The 24095-nt window shown below is 48.4% G+C and overlaps 1 protein-coding gene across 1 annotated transcript; it reads right to left on the reverse strand.

Moving 5' to 3' along the window:
• Positions 1-229: 229 nt before the first annotated feature.
• On the reverse strand, positions 230-21168 carry SCD (stearoyl-CoA desaturase). Its single transcript, XM_058029514.1, has 6 exons — positions 20856-21168; positions 16865-17150; positions 10136-10266; positions 6617-6822; positions 5155-5387; positions 230-3929 (listed from the first exon to the last, which is right to left on the reverse strand). Exons 1-6 carry the CDS (start codon positions 20880-20882, stop codon positions 3730-3732), a joined length of 1083 nt encoding a protein of 360 aa, XP_057885497.1. The 5' UTR covers positions 20883-21168; the 3' UTR covers positions 230-3729.
• Between the last annotated feature and the right edge of the window lie 2927 nt (positions 21169-24095).

Genomic DNA, 24095 nt, shown 5'->3' on the forward strand with positions numbered 1-24095 from the left:
AACCCCAGGCACAGGGGCAGCCTCGGCGGGTGTGCCTGCCTGGCCTGCGCTGGAGTATGAAAGCCATTATAATCCACTCATTCATGATGCTTAAAGAGCCAGAGGCGTTTTTCCCCTGGTTCTCCTGGAAGAGAGAAGGGTTTGGAAGCAGTAAGGCACAGCATTCCGGTCCTGATGGAGTATCTCGTGCTTTACCAAGCCCTGCCCACCATGTCATCAGTCAAACAAGTTTTAAAGTAACATTTATCATTTTTATTATGAACAAATAAAATTTCAGATCAGCACAACCAGATGTCTGTTTCCATATTAGTAGAAATTATTTCAAAAAGGTTTTTTTTCCCGTACACAAAACAGAGATACTACTATGCAGAAATCCCTAAGCTGTGAAAAATCGTATCCTACTCACATTTCAACAGTGACAGAGCTTAGACAATGTGCAGATTCAACTTTCCAATCCTTCCCTGAACACTCAACACTTAGACTTCTGCTCTTCACAATACCAGCAGGGCTGGGAACGGTTTTGGAAAACAAACCAGTCCATGCTTCTGCCAGCAGCGGTGTGTGTGGTTCATACTGTTCCTTCCTGTGCTCGGCTGGTCGGCAGCGAGCCTCACCCACACCTCTGGGAGGCAGGGTGTAACACCCCGTTACAGATAGGGAAACTGAGGCACAGAGTGTTTTTAAGTGACTTCGTCCCAAATCACGCAGTGAGCAAGTTGGTAAGCTGGGAGCGGGTCCCAGCTGCTTTAGCCATGAGGTCCCACTGCTGCTTTTTCTGCTTCCACCTTTCACAGACTCATTTAAGCTAAACATACAGACGATGCGTCCAGGACACAAACATGCCACCAAAAATATATATATATTTATAGGTATATATATATATATATATATCTCAAACAAAGTTCTACTTAAAGTGTTGTATCTGTTTCTTAATCTAACAAAAATTCTAACTCAAATACATTCAAAATCACCTGCACCCACAGTTCAATGTAGGCAATTAAATAATTAAGAAACCCCTTGAATGTTCATAACTCAGAAAAAAAAAACCAAAACGGCAAATAGCTGTCAATACTTCTATGTATATTAAAGAAAGATTTAAGGCACCCAGAGATATTTGCCAATCTACCTTTAAAGTGACTGGACAAACACCAGGACTGTTTGGTTACTGCTCCTCAACTTCCACTCTCATTCCAGATTCTGGACCTGAATCAGCACTTGAAATTTGAAAGGAACCCTTGATGTCAAGCCCTGCTTCTCTGCTGAGAGGATGTGAAATACTGCTGCATTTCATAGCACGCATCTCTACTGTAGAGTATGTCACACTACACCTTTAGGACACCAGGAGCAAGGAAATCATTCTCCCCTCTCCCCTCCTCCCCTTTCAAATTACTGGCTGGAGCAAATTCATCCTCTGGGGACTTCCATGAGTTCAGAGGGGTTTACACTAGAGCAAAGTCAGCCCACAATTACAGAGCTAACAGTGTTTCTCTTTTCTTGGAGGGCTTTTTGGCTTTTTTCAAATGGTAGGATACAGCTCTAGCCACAACACCCTTTGCTCCAGCCAGCACCCAGGCAGTCAACAGCATCAGAGCAGTAAGGACGCTGTCTCCTGAAACCAGGAGCTGAAGGACTCTCTTCTCCATTTGTCCTTGTTCCTCTTGGCTGGAGACCACATCACTCCTAATGGCTCAAAAACTCAAAGGGTCCCATTGCTGAGCATAAACAAGGTCATGATGGTGGCAGGGAGGGGAAGGTGAGGAGACAGGCTCATTTTCTGAGTAACAAGCTTGTTCTTGTTAAGGAGAACATCGCAGAGCTATCCTGGCTCCTGGCGAGTTTCACTGCAGCAGGAGGAAGCAAAGCTGCAGACACTCACTCCCGTGAAGCTTCCCTGGCTGCGACGTGGCAGAGCTGAGGTGAGGAAATTGGCATCTGCACTGTCTCTGCCTTCCCTGGCCTGCCTGAATAAGGGAGATGCTGCAAACCCCACTCCAATGTCACTTTGTTCCAGCTACCTCTTGTGCTTTCCTCCAGCTCCGATTGATGCATTGAAGCAACAAAAACAGTACCATTGCTACAACTAATAACAATAATAGTAATAAAAATTAATAATAACTAGGAGAATTAAGGGGGAAAAAGCATGTTCAGCTCAGTGAGAGGCGTGATGCCATAACATCCAGAGTGTAACCAACTGCCTGAACTCAAGCTGGTCTCTGTAACTTGCAGGAAACAACACCCACATGGACTTTTTCCCCAGCGCCCTCCAGCTGCATGCCCACATCGCTCGGTGATGTAACTGCCCTTTCTGCAGGCTCAGCCGCCCTCGCTGCCTGTCTCACTGGCAAAGAGCGTGGCGGCGAGATGGCTCGCCGAGGGGGCTGGGAGGCAAGCTAAGGGACCAACAAGGAGCTCCTTCCCACTCCCTCTGGGCAGCAGGGGATGGCAAACCAACACAGCACACCTTGGGCAAGAAAGCACAGAGGTAGCTCACACTGGTGGCAGTTTCTCACCTAGAGGCCTCAACTTCCTTGAGCCCCCTGTGCCACCTGGCCCCACATTGATGTTTCTCAGGCACTTGTTGAGTGGAGCCCCCAAGAATGAAAATACCTGGTCCTGCAGACACTTTCACTCCTTCCTACACCTGCAGGTGTTCCCTTGTCCTGTCTCTGTGCTCAGCAAAGATGTGGATCTGCCTGCTACCCAGAAGGGACCCTGTTTTTCCAGCACATAAAGCAGCTTAGCTCAGAGGTGGAGCTTTGGTTTACATCCTTCTCCTCCTCTCCATTTAGACAAAGTCCCATTTGCCAGCAAAAATCCCAGTGGTGAACAAAACTCACTATGGGTTGGTCCTCCCCTTGGCAGCCAATGGCACACCCTTCCATCTGTCCTCCTCCTCACTGTGACTCTCCAAAACAGCTGTGGAGCTCACAGTCATGCTCTGCCTTCAGTCCCTCGTGGCACAGAGGGCAGTGCAGGGAGGGAGTGCAAATTAAGGCCACCAGCACTCCCTCTCCAGTGCTCACTGCTGTTACAGCATCCCCCGGCCAGTAGTGGGGATGTGAAAGAGTCTGGGCACTCTTCTCTCCCCAGCCAGAGTGGCTAGGTGGTGAGGAGCAGTGGAGAACACTTTCCAAGAGACATCTTGGAAAGAAACAACTCTTCTTTCTGATGACAAGAGCAAGGGATGGGTCTGCTTTTCCCAGGAAGAGCAGTTGAGCCATGTCATGTCTGTCAGCAGCCCTTGAGAAAAGAGAAGGGACGGTGGCAGAAACTTTGGGGGGAAGGTAGTGGGGAGAGGGTCACTGACTTTGGCTCAACTCTTCATCTGGCTGGTTCAGGCTTCCCTTAGCTAAATAGTACATAGCCGACTGCAATGGGCCTCCCCAGGCCACTTCCTACCAGCTTCTCTTCCAGGTATAGACTGGGAAAATGTAAAGCAGGAGACAGGTTAGAGAGACTGGAGAGGAAAACAGAAAGGGAAAGGAGAGGAGGGAAAGGGTGGCCTTGTGTTACAAGGGCAGAGTCCTAGGTCTTAAATACATCCTGCAAAATGCAGCGTGGGAGGGGGGTGTTAAAACTCATTATCATTATCTTAAGCAAACTGGTAGCATTATTCAGTAGTTAGTTAACAGAACATTAAACTTTTGTCCAGCGTGTTTGGAGGGGGTGGGAAGGGAGAAAAAAGGAGGAAGGAGAGGTGTGGATGTGTGTGTGAAAGGGAGCGGGAACTCAGCCACTCTTGTGACTTCCATCTCCAGTCCGCAATTTCCGAGCCAGGATGACCTCCTTGGAGACCTTCTTGCGATCGCTGGCCAGCCCCAGGAGGCACATGAGGTCAATGAAGGCTGTGGTTAAGTTGAAGCGCCAGCCAAACTCACTGGTGGAGTAGTCATAGGGGAAGGTGTGGTGGTAGTTGTGGAAGCCTTCTCCTGAAAAACACGACCAGGGAGAGGATGTTGCAGAGCTCTAGGTGACAGACCCTTTTATCTTACTCAAAGCACCATATTCTTGTAACGGGCTCTGGATTGAGTCCAGGTTCCTCTCTCCTCTCAGCCCAGTTTCACCCTTCTGCAATCTACCCCATCTCATTTGGGCATCACCCAGCATGCCAGGGCTGAGACGATGACAATCCCAGAGGAGTTTTGGTTCCTCTTGGCTTTAGAGGAAAGTAAGCATATGGCAGGGAACAGTGAAAGGCCCTGGTTCCCCAGCTGCACCAAAAAACCAGAGGATTCCTAATAGTTTTTCCCCTCCCATCACAAGAAATCTTCCAGTATTAATTCAGCTACCAGCTAGACCAGCAGCAAGCCCCCAACAAACCAGGCTAATGAATACTCTCACAACACTGGCAATCCTCATTGTCAAATCCAAAGGACATTTCCAGATGAGGAAAAAAGCAGACACTAAACAGACACTTCTACTAAGCAATCTACACCAGTCAGCCACTATCTGGTCTGGACACTGTCAACACTGGCTTCAGTGCTCACCCCTTCAAAGACACTGCCTTGACTCCTGCTCCTACCCCTGAATCTCTGCAGTTCAAATCCCTCTCTACTAAAATTCCACAAGCATATCCTTTGGTGGTGGAAATCAGTGGAGCTCCACTGAGATACAGTGGTGCAAAACAGATGAGGATTTAGGGAAAACCAATAAGAGCATATGCTGATCCTGGAATGTACTTAACTAGATCTCCAAAATTTCAGTAAAAAATATGAAAGCATCTATCTTGTCTTATCCTCAAGTACCCCCAAAATCACCAGCTGTCCAGAGAACATGTCAAAATGTGAATCTGCTGGTTTTCAAGTTGACAAATCTCAGAGAGATACGCAGTGACGGCAGCACACGTTTTTTAGTCTAGTGAACGTGGCAGAGACCTCTGAACAGGGTAAATAAAATATTGCCATTGAGATAAGAAGGTGCTAAGTGTGGCAGAGTCCTTTCCAGCCTGGAAAGAGTCTGATGGGAGCTGATAACCCCACTGCCCTTATGTACTCACTGGCTAGCACAGGAAACATCCTCAGATGCAAAGGCCGAAAGGTGCAGGGGAAATAGGGACACCTGGACTGATAGAAATTCCTAGAAGCAGTTGCAGCCCCAAGAGGCAGTCCCTGTTCTACAGTCCCCCTGCAGCAAAGACACAGATGTTGGACATACCTATGGCCCCCAGGCTGACCAAGGGGTTCTCCCGCGGGTTGATGTTCTGGTCATACGGCCGGTTGCCAAACATGTGAGCAGCACTGTTCACTAGCCAAGTGCAATTGAGCCCTACGGTGTAGCGCAGGATGGCTGGAATGAAGAAGCTGATGATGATGGACTCATCCCAGAAGTACCAGGGCACTACAGATGGCAGTGTGAAGCACAGCAACACCACTGAAGGCTTGTAGTATCTGGAAAGGAAGGGACCAGGAGGAAGGGGTTCAGTGGCAGAGGCAGGACAGGAAGGACTGATTCAGTCCTCCATTTGAAGGATTCATGCTCAGCTATACAGGGAAAATCAAGTGCAGAAATGCCTCACTCCTGAGCCTTGTATCTTTTGCTCTGGATGTGCAGAAGCCATGCCTGGAGATTCCCAAGTCCTATCATCAGGCAAGAGACTCAGACTAAATCCTGCTCTCCTCATATCTGCACAAAGCAATGCTCCCATCACCATGGGGGTGAGTGAGAGTCCAGACATTCAGACACCCAGAAAAGCTGCTGCTTTTGGCTTCATCTGTCATTTGCTTCTCAGCTGTATTGGTCCCCATAAAGGCAACCCCGTGCTTTCAGAGTCCCACACATGGTCCTTTCTCTGGCTTTGGCCCAGTGCTGCAGCTCCTCCTTGCAGACTTGGCTCTGCCTACAAATACATCCCATCAACAAGTGCAAGCAAGTGGCACAGATGAGCATGTGGGCTCTCTCACACTAGAAGAGTGGGAATAGAGGAAGGTGAACTGCTCTGATGACCCACAAGAAAAGTCAGTCTGGGACTGTACTAGGAACTTCCTGACTTAGGCTGGTTACTATTTGGGTTAAGTCCCACATCCCTGCAGCCTTTGTGATAGGCTTACCTTCTCTGCATCCTAGTATAGCTCCAGATGGGTGAGAGATACCCTACCCAAGAGGCACCAGTGAATGCAGACTGTTCTTCCCAGTTGCTGCACCTCTCACATCTCCATTTTCAACCCTTCTTTCACCATACTGTTTCCAAAAGACTGAGGGAAGAGGGGCACACACATGGCCTAGAAGGTGTACAATCTCCAAGGATGTCTCAGAGGCACCTGTGTGTGGGCTCTGGGCCAGCCAAAGCAGCAGCTGGGCTGTGGGGTGAGCAGGTGTGGAGTGGCTTTGTGGTGGGAATCTCAGCCTGCTGCTGGCAAGATGCTGCAGGGTAGGCAGGCAAGAGAAGGGCGTGGGAGGGCTAGAGGTAGCACTGGATTCTAAACATTTCTCATAGGAGAGGAACAGCTCATTTCTCACAGCTCATCTCACAGCAAAGCCTTGGGCATGCTGAAGAGTCACATTTCTCACATGATGCCCTCAATCCTCTCACATTCCATCAAAGCCATTTGAGTTCCCAGCCCATTTGTCCCTGCCCCATTCCCCATGGCTCCCCACTAAGGCTGACCCCACTACTCACCTGCGCTGGAACATCACCACTTTGTCAGCCTTGATGTCACTGAGGTCCAGCTTCTGTCCCTTCTCGATGACGTCGGGGTGCTTGCGCACAAGCAGCCAGCCAATGTGGGAGAAGAAGAAGCCGCGCATGGCGTTGTGTGGGTCTGCGTCTGTTTCAGAGAACTTGTGATGGACACGGTGGTCCCGGACCCACTCGTAGATGTCATTCTGCAAGTCAGCAGGAGTGAAAACTTAGGGTCAGGGCTGGAGATCTTCCCTCTGAATTACAAAGTGGCCCGAAATGCCTAAATACGTAAATCCTGTTGACCTGAACTTGTATGAGTGGCATTATGTCTCAGTAGGGTTTGGGGTTTCTGACCTTTAAAACAGAGGTTGAGTTTTGGCTGCACCTCTCCAGTTTTTTGGGAAGTGATGCCTCATTGCTGCTGCTCTTTGATTGGCCAACTCTGGGCTGGGGGGGGTTTGCACCACACCCATGGTGCTGCAGGCTCTGATTGGTCAGCCTGTGCCCCACCCCTGCAGCAGCCACTCTCATTGGCTGGCTGGTGCCTCCTCTCCTATGCTCGGCTCCTGTCCCATCCCCATCCCTGTCCCCAACCCCATCCCTGCACAGTGCCAGGTGAGGCTGACCTGCCCCTTCCCTCTACCTGACATTTCCCATAGGTCATCCTGCCTTGCTTGTCCTGGGATTGCCTAATCAGATGTTTAACTTCGGGGGAGCAAGGCTTTTTTCAACATTTTTTTTTTCCATTACAAATCAAAGAGTCTTAAAATTAAGGTCCCTTTTTAGAAGGAGCAAACACACCCTTTCAATGACATTTCTCAAAAATACCTCTCTTCAGCCCCATTACTGTTCAATTTAAGCAGCAAAATCAATACCGTTTGGAAAATGTAAACGCTTTTATCATTTGTATTATGAAATGATTGCTTTGGCTAGTTTTAAGAATAGATTTTCATAAGCCTGTGATCATTTTTTGTATCAAGATTTCAATGAGCTTAAAGCCATGTATTACACCATCCTAGAAAACATGAAATAGAGATCTAACCATGGCTCTATTACCTGTATTACACAAGAGGCTCCTTAATCACCTGCATACCCAGGACTTTTCCTGAAAACACTTTGAAGATAGGGAAATGGCATAACCATCCCTATTTCTTGCCTCGAAAGACTAATGGACTTGTACACACAGGGAGCCTGTAACAGAGACTCAACTCCTCAAGTCCTTTTCAGGTATTGTAACCACTCCTCCTTTACCTGAGATAAAATTATTTACCTGCAGGCCATTCAAGAAGGCAATGATAGACACGGACCAGGCTTAAAGTCTTGCTTGTTTCCTAATAGTGGGAACTGCCGCCTTCCTTCCAGCTAAATATCTCCAAGTATCAGCAGCCCTTGCTGATCATGGCCAGAGCCTGGTCACTCAGTATTCCCCCAGAAGAGGGTGGCCCAGCTGCCTTCCCTATCTAAGTAAGCAGAGAAACTCAACCAGTACCTATGCTGGAAAAGTTCCACCCGTGACCCAAAGTCTCTTTCACATCCCAGACCCTACACAGCACCATGTAACATGAGAAAGCCCAGTCTGAAAGTTGACAGACAACTTGGGCTTGCACATATCGGAAGGTTTTCCCTGTCTTGCTGGAGGCAGGAAGCACAAATTTGGAAAGAGACCATGTAACACGGCTGGATCATGGTATGACTTCATCTACCCCATCATCCTGTCTAGAAACAAAATCAGGAGTCTCAAACCTGAACAATCTGTATCTTGACCCAAACTTTAGCTCATTAACTTTTCTACAGCTCTTATTTTGGGCCCACCTCTAACTGTAATGCTGACTGAAAATCATGACTTTCTGAGAAGAGCAAGCAAAGCCCAGGAGAATGTTTTCTTCCCTGGCATATCCCAGCTACAGGCTATAACCATGAGACCTTCTGTTGTGCTGCAGCTGACAGGTCTTGCAGGTGAAAAAGCCAATTAGATGCAGAATTCATAAATTCTCTGAAATTACAAGTCACAGGTCTCTGAGCAGCCAACACGTGTTTTCTGGAGGACCTAAGATAAGACAGTCAATAAACTTCCATGATCTTAAAAGTTCCTGATCTCCTCTGCTGCCACTAATAGGAATGAGAGAAATTCAACATAAATCTTCTCCTGATCTCACTGAAAGTAACTACTAAAAAAATCCATGGGGAATAGTATCGAATTTTCACTAAAACTTTGGATTAGTTCCTATTGAAGCGGAAATATCTCTCTGTCTCTCATCTTTGTCTAGTCCTATCCCCTACAGCAATAGCTCAGCAAATTCTTTCCCCCTCTGCCCTATAACCCTGTGAAAGATGGTCTTTGTACAGGACTAGCTAATACACAGCAACCCATCCTGCTGCCTTGCTGAGTGCTGGACCACTGGCTGGAATCAGCAGCTTGGTCCCTCCCCTTCCTCATCAAAGACAGCTGTTTGGTACTATCAGAGAAGAAGAAATTCATTGATGTTTTAGAAAGTTTTTCAAAGCTTAAAAAACTTTACGCTGATTTGATTACATTTTAAAAAATCATATCCTCTGGAGAATTACTTAAGAGCACAGCACTGATACTTTTGTGTTCACCTTTTTATAGCAGAAAGTGCTGCATTCTGACACCTTTCTGAGTCCTTCCCACAGACAAGAAACCCTTCAGTACAGTTGGAGGATGGAGTGTTGTTCAAGCTGACTTTCAGCAGCAAGCCTGAGAGGATTTATTTTTCTGTGCCATGCCAATCTGGGTTTTCACTCTGACTTCTACAGATTTGCAGTTTTGTTTGTTTTGGGGACTGTGAAGTACTCTCACAGTAGTTAGGCAATATCCTGAGTTAAGAGCTCTTTGGTAGGTGAAGCAATCACCCAAGGTGCTTAACAGTGCCTGCAGTCACTTGTGCCACTGAAAGGGCCCAACCCTTCTCTCCTTAAAATATCACTGACCTGGGACAACTCTCTGGAAGCCAGTGGAGCGATTTGTAACATGATTAGTCCTAAATATCACTCTTCTGAATGAGAGAAACATCCCCTAAATCTCAACAAGTTCTTGGTCTTTATGAAATAGCAAATTCCACATCCTGTAGAATTCTACAATCCTTGGCTTAGCAGATGTCTTCTCCTTTATCAGCCACACAGCAAAAGGAGAGTGAGGCAACACCAGGAAAACACTTAACACTTCCACACCTCTGTCATGGGACCTGGTGCAAGCACAGGGAGACCACACCTTAAGAGAAAGGTACATTCCTGCTTCAGAGATTTCCTACCCCTGGCTTTGGCCTGTTGTCCTCTCAACACTGGGTTTGTCTCAGAGTCAGCCTCTGTTGGGACAAGGTAAAGACAACGAGACAGACTCCAGCATTGCAGTGTTAGATGGAAAGGGCTGTCTTCTTCCTAACAACAGGTAGTAGATAGAATAGAGGAGCCTCTTCATCAGATTGTCCCCTATCTGGGACAGGGATTCATGGGAGCACTTCCTTCTGAGGAGCAGTGGGACACTGAGGAAATGCTTACCTGGAAGGCCATGGAGTTGGCAATAGTCAGGAAGATGCGCAGGGGCAGCGTGGCTTTGTAGGAGCGATGACTCCAGAGGCGGTGAGATCCAGCTGTGATACCCAGAGCACTCACCACGAAACACAGAAGAGCTACAAAGGAAAAGAAGGTGTTTGAGCAGTTGGAGCAAAGCTTCAGGCAGGGCAACACAAAGGTGGACCTTTCCCCAAATCTGTATAAGCAAGAGAGGAATCCATGGAGAGCAGATTGGGGCAATAAAACTCCATGTGAGATTGGCCAAGCTACCACTGGCCTCCTAGACAATGTGGACAAAGCAATTCAGCTCTTCATCTCTAACAAGGAAGGAGGCTCCCCCTTAGAAGACTCACATGGGCTGGTTCTTCAGCATAGTGCCATCTGTCATAGTGCAGAGTAGTCAAAATTGTATAAACTGGCTGCTTTCATAAAGCACTGTGGTAAAAGCACTGCAGTCCATCAGGGAACAGTTTCTCCCTTTTCTTCCACCCCAAATACTCCAGGCTCTTGCTTTATCATCTCACCAAACCCCAATAAATCTCTTTTGCATTATTTCCACCCTGAGATGGTAGATAATCTTAGCATTCTTGAGTGGGACAACTCAAGCCCAGGGTTAAGGCTTTTCTTCTGCTCCCTTTCTCAGCAGAAACTGGCAAAAAAAAAGATCTAACCTATCCTCCCACTGAAGTCTGGGTTTCACCTTCAGCTCTAGCACTGGTTTTAAAGCTGCCCAGAGGCTACTGTTCCTAGGGTCTTTTTGATCCCTCCCTCTGCTCAAGTCCTGCACCTTTCACAGAAGGAAACCCCAAGGCTAATGATTCATTGCAAGTTGTGCCCATGGCAGAGGCAGATGTTGCTGTGCCCTGTTGAGCTTTGAGGCTGCTTCGTGTGTTCCCTCTTCACACAGGGCAAAAGGAATTCCTTGCCCCTCTGGCATCTAGTAACAAACCACATCCCTCTCCCAATACATCATGAGTTCATATTTGCCCTGGTCTGTGTGCCTGTTTGCCCTCCTGGGAATTCTGGAAATTAACCTCAGCTCCAGCACCTGATGCTAAAACGGAAATGGAGAAAAGATCCCAAGAGTTTCATAGCAGCATTACACTAGGAAAGTAGGGTAAGAAGAAAATTGGTTCTGCAAATTAACTCTTCCTCTAGAAGGAAGAGTCAGGAAGTTTGGTAGAAAGAGAGCATTCAACAGCTGGTTTGCTCTGCAAGCTCAGACACAAAGAGGGAAGGGTGCACATCTGTGAACAGGTCAACTGATCCACCTCTAGTCCTCTGGGGGAAGCAGTGCCTTCTTACCAGTCCCCCAGGGCAAACTTTTTCTGGTATAAATTTGCATATTTCAGCCAATTGTATCAATCATGAAAAGAGTTCCTTATTCCTTCACATAAGTGCATGGATAGGAATTGCTGGTAGTATGCTTGACATTCAGCCGTTCAGTCCAGCCAAATGGCTCTAATCAAGTTTGTCTTGAATCCAGAAAATCAGATACTCTGACAGAAACTTGTCTGGAATTAGAAATCTGAGACCTCTGCCAGGCATGGCCCGATTCTTTAATTCAAAATAATACAGGCTTTATTTCTGCTCATCTCCTGCTTCATCTTTCTTCTGTCACCTCCTTTTTGTTGTTCTACATTCCCAGCGTAATCACTTATCCACTAAAAGCCTGTCTTGGATGTCTTCTGGCCCCTTAAACTTGCATGAACTCTTCTCACTTCCATCCCACTGCACAAGAGTGACCTTCCCTGTCTGCTGATCTGACTGTGATTCCCCATCTTCATCTTCTCCCTTGGTTCCCTGCCTGCTGCTGAACGCAGCACAAGCCTTGGACCAGCACAACTCTGCCTTGTGTCTCCCAGCACCTTGGCAGTCTTTCAGAAGAGCTGAGCATGCAAATACAGCAGGATCCAGCCTTTCCAAGAGACAACAGAGCTGAACAAAGCTCACAAAGCTGTCAAATGCAGACAATTACACAGACAATTCTCAGAATTTGCCTGTGGATACCCCTCTTGGGAAAAGATGACACCAGCAACAATGACATTATCAGCAAGCACAGGGAATCACAAAAGAGATGTGATGGGGACACCAAACCCAGACAACCCAGTATCTGCTTTTGGGTGTCCTGTCCTGGAAGCTTTTGTAAAAAAAATTGGAAAAGCACCCACTGATTTTGGGTGCCCCGGCATAGAACAGACTCAGCCTCTATCCAAAGCCTGTGAACCTCAGCAGCTCATGCTGACTTCTCTTGGACCTGCATCCCAGGTCACTACAATGGCCATAACTCTCTAATTATAATCCTGTGCTGCCTGGCCTCATGCCCGTGTACAGAAGCTGTAGTTTATCTAAGGGGCAGACACTTTCTGTGGCAAAGCAAGTGATTCTCAGTCTATGCATTGATGGCACCAGCCCCACAGAAAGCCAGACCCTACCTTGAGATCCATCAGCCATATCTAAGAGTTTATGTGACAGCGACAGGACATGCACAATGACTGAAATCCTTGTGGAATACAGAAGAATCCAGTACCTTTATGATTCAGAGAGTTCGCCCCCACAAACAGATACAGTGATGATCAATCATTGCATAGTCAGGGAATCAGCATCTCACAGGGAAGAAGAAAAACTCCTCCAAGATCATCCACTAAGAATTTAATTGGAAAGAGAGTAGAGAAGGTGAAATAAAGTAGCACAGATTTTCACACCTGCCCTGTGATGCTGCCCCAAACTGAAGGACTTAGGGACTCCATCAGCTGAGGATTCAAAGTCATTTTCCATCCTGTGCTTTGAACTACACGAGATTCAAAATACTGGCAACTCACAGGTGATATTCCCAGTGACCCATTCAACTGGAATACAAAGAATTATGACCACTGACAGTAATAAGCACTCAATGCTCCAAAAATTAAACAGAAAACATTCTGCATTCAGTCATACCTATGATTCATTAAGCTTTACCTCTTTAGGGCTCAGATTCAGACCCAAGCTATGATGAGAAACCAGGAATGTGCTGAAAGCATTGCCACCTGCAGTGAACACCAAGGATGTTTACATGTAAAGAGGTGCTCCTGATGCAGCATGTGTCCTTGGGCTTTTGCTCTGTGCACGACTGTTCCCTCCTTGCTGCCCAGTCTCTGTTAGCCAGGTGAGTCCTGCTACTCTCAGGAGAAAGATACCAGGGGCAATGAAATTTACAGGCTGCACAAAGGGAAGAGTGTTTAGGAGGAGCAATAGGATCTGCTGTCACTGAAACCTAACTTCCCTGCCACACTCAGAGAAGCACACCACCTGCTACTTTAGCCTGGAGGGAGCACTAAGTGGTAAGGTGTTGCCAGCTATAGTCTTGATGGCAAAGTAAAAAAAAACACTGTAAACACTTTGCTGGTCATATCTCTAGGGGTAGTATTGGCTGAGATTTTCTGACTGTCAGTTGCCTAAATTACCCAGCAAGGTTCACCTTGGTCCAAAGATAATACAGCAACAACAAAAAATGGTATCAACCCATGCTCCTAGAGCCTCTGGCACTGCAGGGATCTGAGGTGTTGACAGAGCACCATGTTGAGAGGAACCATTCTTGTTTACAGACACTGCGTCCAGGCGAACAGGAGCTAGGACAATTACTGACAATTACAAATACTGCTGCATCCAAGGGCTAAAAAGACTACCCACAAATCATGTTTCCAGTGAGGATATGAGCAATTGGAGAAGAAACTGCCCATCACCTTTGCATTCTGCCCTTTAAGATGCAGTCTCTGTGCCATTTAGCAAATGACATAAAATGTGCCCATGATCCTTGAAAAGACTAAGCAAGACTTTGAGAAGTGCAGTGGAAAAGACAATAAATAAAAGGGGACCTGACTAGAAAGCCAGTGCTGAACAGGCTCGGAGAGCTCTTGTGATGGTGAGCTCTCACCTGATCAACAACCCGAGCTCATTCTGGGAGGCTCTGTACCAGAAAGAGATCAGGGGAGACAATGCACACAGCAACGCAGAACAGCAAACAATGATGAAGGCAGGGCTGGGGAGCTTGAGAGACAAAGAGGAATCAGCACACAGAGAAATGAAAACAAAAGAGGACAGTCACCAACATAACTGGTTTCAAAGGGACAGGAACAGCAAGGAGATGGTGGCCTGGATGAAGTAGGTATAAGCAATGGATAAATTACAGAAGGTAGACGAGCCACCAGGCCCCACAGCTGCCTGTTGCAACACAACAGAGAACACCCGAGACCATGCTAATTTTATATCATATGTAAACAATCTAAGGAAGAAATTATCTGAAAAACAAACAAAGAAACAAGCAAAAACTCCAGCAGCTCCAGAACTACCATTGCTAGAGCTGGCCTGCCATGAGCCCATGGTGTACTGCCACGAGCAACCCAAGTCACTGCTGCACTATCCTTGTGTATCCATGGGAACTGTAGTCCTCTCCTTGCTACCAGGTGGTGATGGGAAAAAACACCAAGTCACTGACATGACATGACAGCCACAGATGCCTTGTATATGCCAAATAAAGGTATGAGCTGAGAAAAGGGCAATGCAAGGAGCAAGAAGCCTTGTGCTCAGAAGGTAGACATGTGGAGGATCAGAGTGGACTATACAATGGACTATAAGGGAACTCTGATTTGGCTGTAAGGTGCCACAAACAGTGGTACTTTCCTGGAACAGGAGTGCAGGACAGGGAGCTTGGCGGAGCTACTCCAACTTTGGTAAGGCCAGATAGATCTTCAGCCAGTCCAGAACAGTGCAGGTCCCCCAAACACCATGTCCTTCTCCCACTCCCAGAACATATCACTCCAGAATCCACCATGGAATCTTGCAGTGCCTCATAGTGGCAGGAGAGCAACTGGCACTTCCCATCAGAATTGACTGGGCGAGGAGAGCAGGCAAGATTGACATCAGATAAAAAGCAAAGCAGATTCCTGGGAAGTGCCATGAGATGCCATACAGACATCCTAAAGAGGTGCACAGTTGCAAAGACACTGCCTCAGAGACCATTTTGGAGTAGGGTGGGGTTTAGCAGAATGCAAAACAGCATTAACTTTCTGGATAAAGATGCTCAAGCCCTCGTACGTATCCCAAGGGCACTCAAGGGATAAGGGTTGGATGGATTTGGAAATCATGGAGAATATCAACAGCTTGAAATGAAGTCAGTAAATTCAACTCACTTTTTTTCCTTCTCCTTGCCCCAACATCCTGAGGTTATCTGACTGGAATTGGAGGACCCAGGCTGTCACCTCAGTGAGTGGGAGAAGCCAGCAGTTCTTTGCTTAGCCTCCAGCCCAGGGATGGGACACACAGAACAGGACCAAGAGCCCTGAAATGCTCCTCCAACATCATGCTGAGGCTGCATGTTCTGCCCAGCTCTGACAGGCCAGGGGAAAGTACAGCCTGTCAGGTTTTCACAAGGGAAAGGCCCTGCAAAATCTTCTTTCAGAACATCCCCCTGAAAGGCCATGACTGCACAAGGGAACACATCAAGGCCTCTGCTTTTGCAGATGCTGTAGCCAGGCCCTGGCTGTTGCCTCCAATGAGGAGGCAGACCCCTGCCTGTGAGAAGCTGATAAGGATAAGAGGAAGAGTCAGCCTGGCCATCCAGGAAGCCATCTCCTTCCCGGTTCAGCTGTGACACTTGTTGCACACAGCCATCAGGAAGACAGACTTTGAGAGGGTGACAGACCAGGTGGATCGCCCCAGGGCCCTTCCATAGCCAGCCTGACCAGGAAGCGGGAGCACTACTGAACCCAAAAGCCACCCCAGCAGACCTCAATCTAGACTGTTGCTTTTTGTTTCAGGATGTTCTGTTTCACAGGGAGGCAGGGGCTGGATGCAATCTCTCGACCTCCCTACTGGGAGCCATTTGGTTTCTGGACTCCTCCAGGGGTCCACACAAAGGCTCATGGAAAGCGAAGCTCTCCTGCAGAGTGGGCCCTGGGCCCAGCTGTCTTTCAAGCAGTCAGAGGAGAAGTTTGTTTCCTACCCAGGACAAGATCCCTGAGAAAGCAGAGCTTTCCCTAGCTACCTTCTGCTGGGTTGTGCTTTCCACTGGAATTTGCTGCCTGGAGAGATGCTTATTTATTTTCTGAAAGTCATCAGGCTTAGTTCCGGGATGACAGTGGCTAATCTGTGCTTTTTTAAGAATGATAAAAGACCTGAGCTTCAGACTTAATTCTTGACTTTTATCTTCAGCACAACTGTATTTTGTCTCTTTTCCCTCATATACACATTGAGGCTCTGTGGGATTTACACTTCCCTGGTAAGGACAGGAATGGTTCTCGTGTCTGGGCAGCAGTCTCGTGCCAAGTAGTGCTCTGTACCTTGCCTCCCCAAAAACCTGTTCAGGTTCTCTTGCTAGCATCTTTCTTCCTAACTTTCTGGCACTGTCACAGTACTCTATCAAATAGTTTTTGTTCTTCATGCCAATAGCAGCTACACATTCAGGATATTTCCAGTCCTAACATCTGTGAATCAAGTTTGTTCTTTGAGCAGACAAGCCAAATCCCTGCCAAATCTTTCCCTCTCATGTGTGACCTTACAAGAGACACTAGCAAGTCCTTCCATAGCTTGCTACAAATCTGGCTGAAGAGCTGCTTCTAGAAGCCCCCTGCTTCTTTCTCTCTCATCCCCAAGTCTATGGGCCTGGAGGGAAAAAAAACCCACCCAACAGACTGGGGGGTTGCAGATGCCCAGAAACAGACAGAGGAATGTGCTCACCCCACGCCAGTGTCTGGATCTTTGCAGAGGGTATCAGCGTCAAGGCGAACAGGGCCCCGAGGTGCAGCAGGCTCATGAGGATGATGTTCCTCCAGACGTATCGCAGCGGGGGCTTGGGGCCCTCTTTCTCCCGGTAGGTCTCATCAAAGATATCGTCTACCATGCCCCGGTCTGCTGCCAAGTCCTCATGGTTGAGTAAGTCCTTCTCCGTGACGGCGTTTCCATTACTGGTCACCCGGGAGGTGACTGTGCCACCAGCAGTGGTGCTGGAGGTGGAGGAGAACTCCTTGAAGAGGTAGCAGGGGATATTTTCAAAAAAGGAAAGAAGGGAAAACAAAATAAGAAGTTGGTGGTTATCAATTCAAGAAATAGAAACACATGCATCTAGGCAGGCAGTGTAAAGATTCACAGCCTGTAGTTTCCCTGGAAGGCTCCATTCTTTCAGCTGAGCCCTTGGCACAAAGATCCTGCTCTGGCCACATGGAGTCATGGCCTGAGAGGACGGGGACCTGCTCTTTCTGGAGAGGAGGTGAATGGTAGGTAGGGTGCCAAAAGTAAAAAAAATACTTGAAAGCCAGTCTCTTTTCCACCAGTGCCTTTGGTGAGATCATTTGCAGACTGCAAGGATTTTTATTTACATTCAGTTTGATTAGTGGATGGTTTTAGGTGGGTCTGGGCTTGTGCATAAATGGACAACAAAAAGGAAATCTTATGAATGAATAAAGAGGTGGAAGAGAAATATGGTCTCAAACACAGTTTTATAATAAATCAATGGGCTGCTCCTGAAATCCTACTTATTTGTCACCCCACCTGGGATCACAGGGAAACATCAGGAAGATCCACAGGGGGATTTCTCTGCCTCCTTATCTTGCCCACCTCACCTTCCAAGATGGGATGTGGCAAGACCAACATGCTTGAAGATCAGTGGACAGAAGCAGTCAGGTGAGGTACTTCTAGTTAGAACTGCAGCTACTTATCCTGTGCCTGCTGCTAAGACTCTTATCCCTCTCTCATTTCCCACCCACAGGCAAACTGAGGCAAGGGAAGACAATTCTCTGATCTATGGCCACCAGCATGTAGAGAGGAAGTTTTAAGCAGCAAAGTTGGCTCAGCTTGGCTCCTGGCTCCCTTCTGTAACTGTGACACAACATTCCCTCAGAACATGCTTGTTTGCCCTGGCTGAGTGACAGCCTGCCCCATCAGGCATGCATGACAAAAGGAGCAGGCAGGATTGACCCTAATGAGACAGGTCAGTGAACCCTGAATCACCGATTTCCATCTCCATCCAGACAGCCCGTGCTTGCTGGTACTGTGCCTGCTGGTACTCGCAGCCTTTTGTCAGCCCCAAGTGCCCAACTTGGCCCCACCCGGGGGTGCCAAGCACGTGGGATGCAAGGGTGTGTCCCACACACATCACCCCATCCCCTGCCCCTTGGGACACATCCCTCTGCCACCCAGACTGCTGCCTCCATGGGTGAAGGGGCACTACAGGTCAGCCAGCAGGAACAGGAGGGCTGGGACTGCAGGACGGAGCATGGTCAAGCTGGGAAAGCTCCTTTCCCTATAGAAATCTCTGCTGAATTAGCAGCAGATTCCCACTCAGGTGTTCAGGATTCATAAAAGACCACCATCCTGCCATGGCCTAGTTTCCTGAGGGAGGCATTAAAATCAGGCCAGGCAGCTGACGTGGCCACCCCAACTCCTCCCTTTCCCAAGGGTTGAAACTGGAGGGTTACAGACATGCCTTCCGATGGGGAGGAGCTGGCAAGGCTGACAGATTCCCCACATTTGGGAAGTAAAATGATCTCTACAGAGGAGCGCTTTCAGTTTTTCCTCAGGGAATCAAAAGGTTTGAAAGGAAAAAAACTGGACACAAAGTATCCTGCTGCCTTCACTGCACAAGGCAAGCTGCTGAGCTTGGGACTGGCTCTTCGGCATCCTGGCTATCTCTGCCTGCTTTCCTAGTTAACGTTTTAAGGGTAGGATACTCTCATCTGCTAGAGAATTTAGAGGTAATCCCCACACCAAAAGAATCATGAGAAATGGCTTCTAATCCAGAGATTAGGCAAGGAGAAGTCCTGCCTGTTCCCAAGTGTTAGATATTCTCATCTAGCATTTTGGCAGAAAGGTACAATTTTCTTTCTTGGCTGCAAGACAATCTACCAAAAAGACCCAAGACTTGTCTATGCAGGAAAAATTCCCAGCAGTGATTGGTGGTATAATTAGACAGGTAACACACCCCATATGGACATGCTGCTTTCAGAGTAAGAATGTGGGGTTGGAGTTGCATTTTTCTCCTCCATGATAGCTTATGTCACTGTCAAAGTTACACAGGGGCAGAGGAGGAGGGAAAGCGCAAAGAAAACAGCAGAGAGGAAAAAAAAATCTCTTCTGGAGTTGTAGCCACATGAGGAATTTTACCAGCATACCTATGCTGCTGGAATTACACTGATATAATCAGGCTGGTCAATTCTCACATGTAAACTAACCTTGAACAAAAGGGCTATAAAGCAGCTGTGAAACAGCTCCACAGTTACAAACTTGGTGGGAGGAGCATGGGGGGATGAGGGAGGGAGAGAGGTAGAAACGGGGGAAAGAAAGAGGATTTTTGTCCCCTTATGACCATAGTGGCTCCTACCGAGGAAAATGGGATGGAGATTGATCTGGAGTTTAGGGCTGAGAGATGGAGGAGGCCAGCTAAATAATTTTCATTAGCTTTCCCTCATTTCCGAATGGCTTTGCAGCTCTCATCTGCAGAACAGATGTGTTTCCCCATCTACACTCCCACCTCCCCAGCACTGAACATGCCATAGGTGATCCTGGCACCCAGCCAGCTTCTACAACCAGCTGCAGCTCAAAGGCTCCTGCAGCGGGCACGGTGTATGAGCCCCAGGGCACTGAATCTCGGGTCCGGCATATTTGAATATACCCAGCGTGACCCAGGGACAGGATTCTTTCCAGCTTCCAGGATATGACCCAAAATACATGCCAAAACCATGAAACATGGTTTGAACACACTGCCTTTGACATCTATTTTGGGAGGGGGGAAAAGTAAAGTTGTTTACATCACAGCAAGCCTGGAAGGTCATGGCACCTGCACAAAAGCACCAAGGGAGACCCTGGGTGCTGCTGACAGGAAAAGAGCAGGGGTATGATTTACATCCACTTCTAGGCATTGGCAGAGGGGGGAAGGAGCACAGAGAAGGTGGGAGCACAAACACCAGAATCAAGCGCCTGCCTCCTCCCCTTGGGCAAAGGGTGGCGGCCGTAAGGGTCAAAAATAAAAATTAAAATCTTTAAAAATCCAACAGCTCCACATGTCTTACTGGTGTCAGGTTATTATTCAGACCTTCTTATGCCAAAAATGGGCAGTCTCCCTATTGTATGCTTGCTTGGCTCAAGCAATGCAGTCACAGTCATTCATTTCATCTGGGCAGCCGGCTTTCACCTTGCGTCTGTCCTAGAGACGCTTCCTGCTGCAGTATTTGGTTTTAAAACACTGCGAGTAAAACCCCTTTCTTATCACAAATAAAATTAATTAAGAATTTTTTTTAAATCCCAGTCTGAGTATTATAAAAAAATTTATGACTTCTTGGCACAAAAGATCTTCTTGAATAGCCCTTCATGCTACTCAAGCACCCAGGATGTTTCGATGGGTGTTTTCAAAATAACCCTATATTTTATGCTCAGTCTACCTGAGGGCACAGGATCCAGGAAGATCACCTCAAAGGCGGATGTCTCCGCTTCATCCGCGGGCTCCCCACCAGGTTTGGGCGATATTTAAGTTCCCACTGAGCCCCTTCGCCTCCCCGGCTGCGAAGCGGTGCGGAGAGGACCGGGCACGCACGTGTGAATACGTGTGTGTGTGCACGCACAGACACGCGTGGATGCCCTCACCTTCCTCCCCAGCACAGCAGCAGCGCAGCAGCGGAGATGAAGGAACAAGGGGCGAGGGGAAGACAAAGCACCCGCACCCCGGGGCCCCGCTCACCTCCTCTTGCAGCAAGTGCGCAGGCATGGGGCGGCCTGTGTGTGCTCCTCGGCGCGGTACGCGGGCGCGCAGCTCCCCGGCGCTGGCGAGAGGCTGGCTCCGGTCGGCTCCTCGCTCGGCGAGCTCTGCGGCTGGCGGAGGCGGGTGCGGAGCTATTTAAGGGGGGCTGCTTGCTCGGCTGCTGGCGGGGCTGGACTCTGTGCGCCCCGGCCTCCCGGTGACCCCCTGCCCGCGGCTGGGATGCGCGGGGTCAGCGCGGAGGGCGGCGAATCGCGGCGGGGGCCCGGCTCTCGACGTAGCCGGGGGGAGAGACGGGGCGGAGCGGGCCGGGGGGCGGGAGGGAGGAAGGATGCTGAGGAAGAGGAGGATGACGAGGGCCAGGCTCTCTCATGATGCCTGGCTGCTTCTTTTTTTTTTTTCCTTCCTTTTTTTTTTTCTCCCCTCCCTCCCCCTTGCGAGCTGATTGGTTGCGGGAAATTTGGTGCCACCTCGGCTTGCCGTCGCCATTGGCTGCCCGCAATCTGCTGTTCGCTCCCCGCGGCGCGCACCCTGCGCGCCCCGCTGCGCGCCCTGCTCCGCGCACGGTCCCGCGCCCCGCTCCGCGCCCGCCGGGGCTGCGGCGGTGCCCCGAGAGCTCCTTCCGCCGCCGCGAGGCCGCCCCTCATGGAATGAGGGGCTCCCGAGGGGTGAGGGATGCCGGGAGCCCCGTTCCCCTTCCCCAGGTGGATGTGGGTTGCGGCGAGGGAATAAGGGGGTTCAGCATGAAACATTTGCTCTGTACTGGGAATCTGTCTGGGGCGCAATCTGCACGTGTGCGCGCGTATGGAAATCACACATTCCTGCAGCGAAAAGCAGCCTACAACGTACGTCCCGATAAGCATGTATGTCTGTGTAGATGTCCATCACGATATGCGCAAATAGTTTGGAAACTGTTGGCTGTAACATTCTAAAAAGAATCCTGTCTGTTGTCCCCAGAAAACAGTGCCTTCAGCAGAGGATGGAAGGAAAAAGTAGTAGCTCAGTTTGCCATCAGCTGTTTTCCTTAACAACCTTCCTGCTAGCCAGTAATGCCAGCAATATCCAGCCTTTATCCAAAACCCAAGATCTATCCCAAATTCAAACTCTATCCCACAGAGACCTTCACTATTAAAAGTGAAAACCAGGGCTCTTACAAATCAAACCCTTTCGGTGGCAGAGCCGGAGGCAGCTCTCCTAACTCCACCGTGTGGTCACCGTGCCAGACACCTCAGTGATTTAGCACCAAGGCTTAGGGTACCCTACAGCCATCACCCTGGCCAGGACCTCGTGTAGCTCCTTCCCCCACTCAATAGTGTGTCCCGTGTTCAGTTTCTGTCCCCTGCTGACACATGAGTCATTTTGGGAGTGGAGCAGGGACGTGAAAAGCCAAAAGTGTGCCCATATCCTCTGACATATATCCCGTCTGGAGCTCTCCTGCAGTGATGGAGCTGACCACACGAGGTGCAGATAGACAACCAAGATCTTGCAGAGTCCATCCCTGGGCTGATCCTGCTCAGACATATCAAGACTTTTTCAGTGGCAGCTGTCAAAAGTGAGTTGCATTGTAATCACTGGAAGGGAAAAGTGACAATGAAAAATATCAGTAGCCCATTTGTTCTCCAGATACAGAGGTGTCCAGCAAAGGTGAAAATATGTCCCTGCTTTTTCATTACATGATCATGGACAAAGAGGTGTGTGAGGAGTATGTGTTTAAACTTGATATTAGGATCTTGAGTCATGCCTACCTTTTGAGACACAATATCTAAACTGAGAGCCCAAATCAGATGTTCCTGGATGGTGAAAGCAGACAGGAGTCAGGGAGAGACTTTCAACCGTCTCTTTTAAGACTCTCCATTAAATGTTTGGTTAACAACACTGAGGAGAAATTATGTTTGAATTAAAGATTCTACCTATTTTCTATGTGAGTGCTGAAAGAACTACAAACTGAGCTAAAAACTACCCCAAGGAAACCTGACTCCTGCTATTTCCAAAAGAAAACAAAAAAAAAAAAAAATTTAAAACAAATAAGGTGGTACTTGATGATTTTAAAAAGGTACTCTCCAGCTCATAACACATGGGGAAAATAATCTCAATGTCATGAACCAGGGACAGACCTGGAATTGCTACTGATGGGTGACAGTGAGGCTTTGGGGAATTCAAGGTTTGCAGTTTTGCAGATACTCAGATCCACCAGAGACCTTTCCTTTTCCACAGGTTTCTTTCCTCAGACATGGAGTACAACTATGAGGCATTATACAGGGCAGCTAGACTTTTACCCTCTAAAATTGAGAACACATTTGGCTGCTCCCTCACAACATGAATAAGTTTTCTGCATATTCCCCTGCTCTGTTAGCTTGGGGGGTGGCCATCACAATTTTTTTTTTTTTTTTGCATAGAGGGAAAGATGGATCTTTACCATCATTGAGGCTGTGCTCACCTGGCAGGTTTCAAGTGTTCTGTGCCAAGGACAGTCCTGAGAAATGCCCTGCACAGCTTGGCCAACTTCTCCAGCTGCCATTTTCATCACCTTTGCAACATGTTCATGCTCCTGAATGTGGCCACGAGGTTCAGGCATTGACACCTTGGTGAGGAAGTGGAGAGTCTGCAGTGTAGTTTGCTTTTCGAGTGCTTGGACTGCTGCAGATCTGGCCTTGCTGTTGAAAAGCATTTTGGCCCTATGTGGGCTAGAGGCTTGGCCATGCTGTGCCAGCCAGGCTCCCTCCTGGGGAGAGCTGCTGGCCATGCCAGTGGCCTGCACCCTGCACACCCCCGGCCCCACCACCCAGCCCTGCCCATCTGAGCCCCAGCACTGCTGCTCAAAGGCTTGAGACAAAGGGGGATCACTGGGCAGCCCAGGTGGGAAAACAGACATGTTTATATAAACACAGCAATACAGCTTAAATCAGGGTTTTCCACTCTAGTTTGTATCTCTCCAGACAGGTTTTTCCGTCGTTCCAGGGAGAACTTCCCAGCTGAGCCTTCAGCAGAATTACATTGCTCGTGGTGTACACCAAACTGCTTCACAAAGATTTGGCTTCAGCCGTCGTCCTCAGGAAACTGATTCAATTTTTCTGTATCTGGTGACTGCTGCCCAGGGTCACAGTCTTTCATAAAAGAGCTGATGCAATGCCAGGGCCATGGTGCATGGCAGCAACAAGCAGAGCCGTGTCATGGGCAGCACAGGCCATGAACTTCAGCACCGGATTTCTTTAGAAATACATG

The sequence above is a fragment of the Melospiza georgiana genome, chromosome 8 (assembly GCF_028018845.1).
Source record: "Melospiza georgiana isolate bMelGeo1 chromosome 8, bMelGeo1.pri, whole genome shotgun sequence".
Classification (NCBI taxonomy): Eukaryota; Metazoa; Chordata; class Aves; order Passeriformes; family Passerellidae; genus Melospiza; species Melospiza georgiana.

Bases quoted from the DNA above. Each gene is read 5' to 3' on its own strand.
- SCD (XM_058029514.1), bottom strand. From the start codon at position 20,882: ATGCCTGCGCACTTGCTGCAAGAGGAG. The intron at 6,823-10,135 runs GTAAGCATTTCC...GCTGACTTGCAG, and splicing joins CCAACTCCATGGCCTTCCAG to AATGACATCTACGAGTGGGT. The intron at 3,930-5,154 runs GTATGTCCAACA...CGTGTTTTTCAG, and splicing joins GGTCAGCCTGGGGGCCATAG to GAGAAGGCTTCCACAACTAC.